Source organism: Lepus europaeus, chromosome 1 (assembly GCF_033115175.1).
Source record: "Lepus europaeus isolate LE1 chromosome 1, mLepTim1.pri, whole genome shotgun sequence".
Taxonomy (NCBI): Eukaryota; Metazoa; Chordata; class Mammalia; order Lagomorpha; family Leporidae; genus Lepus; species Lepus europaeus.
In genome coordinates this window covers 108,039,927-108,046,979 of record NC_084827.1, presented here as the reverse complement: position 1 = coordinate 108,046,979, position 7,053 = coordinate 108,039,927, and the positions used below count along the sequence as shown (strand labels likewise).

At 37.6% G+C, this 7,053-nt stretch overlaps 1 protein-coding gene across 1 annotated transcript in view; it reads right to left on the bottom strand.

The window, feature by feature from the left end:
* Positions 1–740: 740 nt before the first annotated feature.
* LOC133766450 (sodium channel protein type 2 subunit alpha) overlaps positions 741–7,053 on the bottom strand; it is an 83,251-nt gene continuing 76,938 nt past the window's right edge. The window contains exons 26-27 of the mRNA XM_062200124.1: positions 2,836–3,106; positions 741–2,010 (exon numbers count right to left, since the gene is read on the bottom strand). Coding sequence (XP_062056108.1) covers positions 815–2,010; positions 2,836–3,106 — 1,467 coding nt within the window. The 3' untranslated portion in view covers positions 741–814. The remainder of the gene's footprint in view (positions 2,011–2,835; positions 3,107–7,053) is intronic.

Genomic DNA, 7,053 nt, shown 5'->3' with positions numbered 1-7,053 from the left:
TATATACACGCACATATACATATATACATATATACATGTACATATAATGGATTATGTAAAAATAAAACAACTCTTAAATGCTGTGTTCTATGGAACATTTACAGGCACATTAAAATTTTTTTTCTGGATGAAACATCTTAAAAATATGAATAGCTATTTAAGCACCTCAAAAATCTAAAAACATCCTGAAACAAGAAGTAAACTCTTTCCTTGAGTGATGTGATATTTTTTTCATATGTGAATGAGAATTGCAACATGCCTTCATTGAAAAATGCATCCAGTTATACAATAGAGAAATGGAGAGTTCCCTCCCTTGAATCCCTCTCCCCAAACATAAACCCAATTACAAAAATAGTCACGTGTAATAGTAAACAACCTGTGAATTAAAAAAAAAAAAGTGATAAATTCACAGCACACAATTTGTAAAAATATGGCGGGTGTGGCAGTTGAAACATAAACAGTGGTGACAACTACTGTTATCAAGTGTCACATGTTGAATTTACATAAAAATTTAACTTCCCTCCCCCTTTGAAATTGGTTCCTATAGTCTGAGTAGCCATTGGGTCTCTGCTCTTCAGCAGTGTCAGCTGGTTGTGAAAACAGAAACCTCCTGTGACGCTGTTTCCCGGGTTTATTGAGTCCCCGTTTGCTGACCAGAGGTCGCTGTCTTGTTATAGGCACTGACCTTATGTATACATTTGTGAAAACAGTCAGTTTGGCATAGACCTCCTGTGGGAGTCCTGTTGACACAAATACATCACTATCACAGGCTGTAAACAATTGATCACAAAAATGGAATAGTCTTTGCTTCTTTCTACTTTTTACTTTCCCTGCTATCTTTCCCTTTGTCTTCCTTTTCTGATTTGTCTTTTTCAAATTTTTCTTTTTCTGGTTTGGTGACACTATCATATGAAGGTGGAGAAGTGGTAGAAGGCGTCACATCGGTTTTCTCTGGAGTTGAATTCTCGTTTAGTTTGTCGATGAGTATGTCTTCTTTAATAGGCGTCCCATCACCTTCTCTGCCTTTGTCTTTCTTATATATAGATGAAACCTTTTTAACCTTTTGCTTCAAGAGGTAGCGTCTGTAAGCCCTCTGGATAACAATAGCGGACACTTCCTCTTGTTTGCGCTTCAAAGTGGTGGTAATAGGCTCATAAGAGACTTTGGAGGGGTTTGATGCCATGAACCGCTCCTCCATCTGTATTCTAAGAGCATCCATCTCTCCACTCTCACCCAGAACACGCTTTGTGAAAGCAAACAAAATGTCAAGGCAGTGGATCCGGTCACCACTGACCATGGGCAGGTCCATAGCAATGAGCTGTACTTTGTTTGGTTTTGCTATGAGAAGAGGTGGGTCCAGGGCAGCGGCAAAATCAGAGAGCTTGGAGAACTCTATGAACTGGGTTGCATCGGGGTCGAACTTCTCCCAAACCTCGTAGAACATCTCAAAGTCATCCTCGCTCAGGGGCTCTGCACTTTCCTCCGTAGCAACACTGAAGTTCTCCAGGATGACAGCGATGTACATGTTCACTACCACCAGGAAGGAGATGATGATGTAACTGACGAAAAAGAAAATCCCAACAGATGGGTTCCCGCAGTCTCCCTTAACAGAGCTCCCGGGGTGATCTTTCTCAGGGTCACAGTCGGGTGGTCCACTATTGAGAATAGGTGCTAACAATCCATCCCACCCAGCAGAGGTGGTGATCTGGAACAGGCAGATCATGCTGTTGCCAAAAGTCTCAAAGTTAAACATGTCATCAATTCCAACTTCCCTCTTAACATAGGCAAAGTTGGACATCCCAAAAATGGCGTAGATGAACATGACCAGGAAGAGCAGGAGGCCGATGTTAAACAATGCAGGAAGGGACATCATCAAAGCAAAGAGCAATGTGCGGATTCCCTTTGCACCTTTGATCAGACGTAGGATTCGGCCAATTCTGGCGAGGCGGATCACACGGAACAGGGTAGGGGACACAAAATATTTTTCTATCAACTCAGCCAGAAACATACCTATGGAAAAGCATCAAGCAACAAAAACAGTGTTAATAGTATCAAACAAAAATCCATAAGGTAAGCACTACCTAGTTATAAAAATCTAGACTTGACAATTACATATATAAGCATTTGTTTATATGCATTTATAATTTGCATCTATTTGTTCAGCAATATAAAACTGGTATGTTTGGTATTACAGCATTAGCATCGGCATATTAAGTAAATATAGCAATGGTCAGTCTTTTTATTTCAAAATAAGCATCCAGCAAAAGAATGACTCAGCCACTGAAGGTCCAGAGACAGCACAAAATGCGTGGCAGCCAAGCATAGAAATGGATTTATTTTTCCAAAATACTAGCCCCAGCATTTACATAGGAACTAAAGGATAAGGCATGTGATTTTGGATGAGGAATACGAGAGTTCTTATTCTTCTAAAATAATGTGTCATTATTTGACACAACACTATTTGAATTATCAAAGAAATAATACTTATATGGATGGCTTCTAATGATTTATGTGTTTAAGTGTGTGTGAACTATTCATTTAAAGCAATACCTGTCCATACCACAGGGATATGACTGAAAACAGGAGTATTATGTCAAAGTTTAATTATTGCCTTATGAAATGAGGCAAAACAATAAATGACAGGTGAAAATATAAATTATTTTGACACATCAATTCATGCACAGCATGCAATTAAAGAAGTGAGTAAACAATTAACATATGAATTTTTACTTGGATGTTCAACATGGATAGGAAAGACTAGTGTAAACACTTCTAATGTTTTAAAACACAAACGTTCACTCCAAAATTCTTGAATTGAGTGAAAGCACCTCTTACCTACTATGGAGAGAATGACCACTACAAAATCAAAAATATTCCATCCAATTGTGAAATAATAATAGCGAAGAGAAATTAGTTTTAGCACACATTCTCCAGTGAACAGAACAATAAACACTAAATTAATCCAGTACAGAATGTTCGTCATTTCTTGACTCTGGTCATCAGTTTCCACCATCATGGTGACCATGTTGAGGCAGATGAGGATCATGATGCTGATATCAAAGACTTGCTTGGTTACAAAATCAAAAACCATGCCTTGGAATTTGTTCTGGAACAAATAATATATAAGAGTATATTTAGATAGCTAAAATCTTATTTTAATATCACACTATAAAACACTGCTCTTATAAAACATATCACACTTATACTTGGAAGATAATTTTGTTTTTCAGAATATCCAACTCTTTGAAATGTATTTATCTATATTATTCATGATGCCAGACTCTATAAGTTGACTATATATTAAGATCTACATATTATGTTCTTAGTTCCTAGAACATAACACGTTTAGATGGATTGTCAGCAGATATTTGCCACTATAACAAATCTCATTCAATATATTGGTGGTGAATATTAAAATTAAGAAGTAATAAATACTCCTGAAGATTTTTCTCTCTTTCTTTTTCCTTTTTATTCACTCATCACTGCCAAAGATCTTAAATTCATCTTAAAAGTCAGCTGAGAGCTGTTTTCAAAATTATAACTTAAGCACACTCTGGGAGGTAGCACGTTATGGAGCAAGTGTTGGGTCCCTGACATCCCTGTGATAGATCTGAAGACTGAGTTTCCCACTGTGACTTCAGCCTGACCCATCCCTGGCTATTGTAAGCATGTGGGGAGAGAAGCAGCAGATGGGAGATCTCTGTCTGTCTCCACCTGTCTATCTGTCTCTCTGACTTCCAAATACATCAGAAGATAGCTTAAGAAAAAGGACATTAGTGAAAAACTGATAAACTGCAGTTAATTTCTGTGATCTAATGGTATTTTACCAAGGTTATCATTTTGGTTTTAATAACCAATTTATGGTTATGTAGGATGTGAAAATAAGTTATGTAGGATGTTAAAATAAAATAGCTGTATGAAGATTATATGGACAATTCTTCTGAATTAATAAAATCATATTTCAAAAAGCTATAGCTCATAATTATACTAAACCTTTGCTTTCCCAGATCTTAACATTTTCACTGGTCTTGATACTTAATATTATAGTTATGCCCCTTCTACTTGGAGAGCTTCCTTTACTTCCAATTGAAATTCTTGGACATCAAACATCACCTGCTCTATTTTCTTTTCTCTTGATATGGATTTGGTACAATTTACCGGATGTTTATTAAGGGCTTCCAAAAAGTTCATAGAAATTACACATTATGAAAAAACTATGTATGGATTTCAATCTTTGCACCAAAATATATTTATCTTTAACTTCACTTTTCACAAACTTTGTGAAGTCCTCTCACATTGATTCAGCTGGGTCTGCCCTCCCAAGGCCTCCTTCAACTTAATAAATGTGTCAAATTCCAGTCGCAACCATTTCTTATAGTTTACCTTTCTTAGTTTAGTATGTTCCCCATGCTTCTACCTTTCTGTTAGCACCCATCTACACCTCTTACTAAAATTTGAAGGTTCTGCCTTATCATTTTAACTGTTTATCTATCACACTGTATCACACTGTCAAACAAAGTTCCCCATCTCTTGTCTGTCTGCTGAATTCTAACTCAATTTTAAGAGAAATGATCTGTGCTCTCGGAAAACTTGATTGTTTCATTTACTATAACATTTTTGACTTTGTATTGTAAATGGTTTGCGTATTCATTTTATTTACTTTACTTCTTCCACTTGCTTGGAGGCTCCTCAAGAACAGGGCAGTGTCATTTTCCTCACAGATGTAGCACCTAGGATTCATTAAGTTCAAAATGCATTGAAAGCAGAAATTTGGCCTTAATTTTCATATCATCATAATAGAAAGATCCCAAGATTTGCTGCACATTTAGTTAAGTAACGGTGAGCCTCTCCAGTCATGAGTCATTGCTGCCTCCAGTTGAAATTCTGGGTGTTGGATACGCTGAAGAAGCAGGACAACTCCCAAGGTCTTGCTTTCCAAGATACATGCTCTGTAACTTCACCTTGGCCCTTAATAGCAATTAGAAATCCTGGGTCCCTCATTCGCTCCCAGGACAATTCTAAACTTCTCAGAAATTTCTCATTATGTTTCTTCTTTTTCTTGTTTTCTGAGAATCTCAGTCAGTCAATGTAAGGAAATTCCTCTACTTCTTTAGAATTTCCAGTTATCTTTTTTTAAGATTTATTAATTTAGAGAGACAGAGAAAATCTGAAAATTTTCTATCCACTGTTTGCTGGTTCACTCCCCAGGTGGTTGCAATGGCCAGGACTGGGCCAGGCCAAAGCCAGGAGCCAGAAGCTTTGTCCAGGTTTCCCACAATGGGTGGCAAGGGCCCAAGCATTTTGGCCATCCTCTGTTGCTTTTTCCAGGTCATTAGCAGGGAGCCGATCAGAAGTGGAGCAGCTGGACATGAAGACACACCCATATGGGATGCCAGCATTGCAGGTGGCTTCATCTATTATACCACCATGCCGGCCCCAATTTTCTGGTTATCTCGATTTTCATACATTGCTAAAAATTCTTTAGAATACTCAGTTCCTCTTCCTCTCTAAATCTGACCTAAACATCCATGTTCTTCATTCATATCCTGTGTGATTTTATTGTAGGTTTACTCCTTCTCTCTTCAATCTCTATCCCTACAGCACTCCCTTCACTGTGCCTCAAACCTTACCTCTCAATTCTAAGAGAACTTTGTTTGACTACTTCCTCTAAATATCCATCATTTCTCTTCCTCCCTCCCTCCCTCTTTGCTTTTGGTTGCCATGTTCGGAAGGAAGGTCAGCACTTCCAATTTTTCTCCCCACCCTTGTCTCTTCCTCACATCCTGCATGGCACTATCCAAATGTGCAAAGCAGAAACTCATCAGTCATTCTTGCTGCTTCCCTTACTTTTTCCCATATTAGTAGACAAACTTTCAACTTTCACTCTGAGCGTAGTTCAGACATCCATACACTTTTATTTCCACACCACTCTGCCTATTGTCTCTGAAATTGCTTCAAAGCAGGTCTACAATGCACACACACTGCTTCTATCAAACTAATTGAAAGATAATCACAAAAACCAAAACAATCACAAACCCTTTCAATGGCTTCTTACTGCTCCTAGGATAAACAATTCCTGAAGCTGAACTATGAGGCCCATAAAATGCTGGCCCAGTGGAACCTCTTCATCCTGAAAATGCTCCAAAGGAATCCCCATTATCTGCAGCAGAATCTCACCAGTTTTCCATCTCAGGCCTTCAAAGATGTGCTCGCTGTCAGAAGACTTTTTTCATCTCAATTTTCCTGCCAGCACTTTCTCATCCTTCTTGGCTCCCCAGCTGATACTTCACTTTAATAAATTCTTCCCTAACTTTTTGATTAATCAGACCCCTGCTCTGAATGAGCACTTACAGCCCAAGGTATCTGTTCCTTCTTGGCATTTTCATTTGTTGATATGGTTACTATCTGGTTACTAAAAATTTCATTAACTAGATTCAACATTGGTCAATATGAAGACACTTCAAAAATGTGTAGGAAAATGGAGTTAAAAGAAATCTATATGGTGTAAATGTGTTTTTTAAATTCATGCATAGTTTTATCACAATAAACATTTCCATACACTGTTATAGGGGACCCCTGATATTTAAATCTAAATGTCTAGCATGACACATGGTACTTATTGTTAACAAATAAGTGAATGAATGGATTTTACCAGTTAACTTCCTAATTTGCCAAACTGTCACTGTTAATATTCTAGCTAAATGCACTGATGTTTTCCCATGCATCTCTACCCCAACCCAGGTAAATCTATGTGTTATTTATTGTAATTAGACAATCTCTTTCCTTAAAAAAAAAGAAAACTCATTATCAAATGTATCTACTGCCTTCCTGATCAACCTCATCCCTTCATTGATTTGCTTCTCTCTATAACTTGGTGAAGTGCCACCAATGTCTGCCAGCTCAGGAATTTTTTTTCTTTCTATTCTAACTACCTTGCAAAAATAAGTCTGTACTTCTCAGCTCAGTCGAATTCTGTTCTGATGGTTCTAAAATCCATATTTCAGTCTGAACATATTATAGGTCCTACGTCTGTATTTCCAAATGTCTTCACAG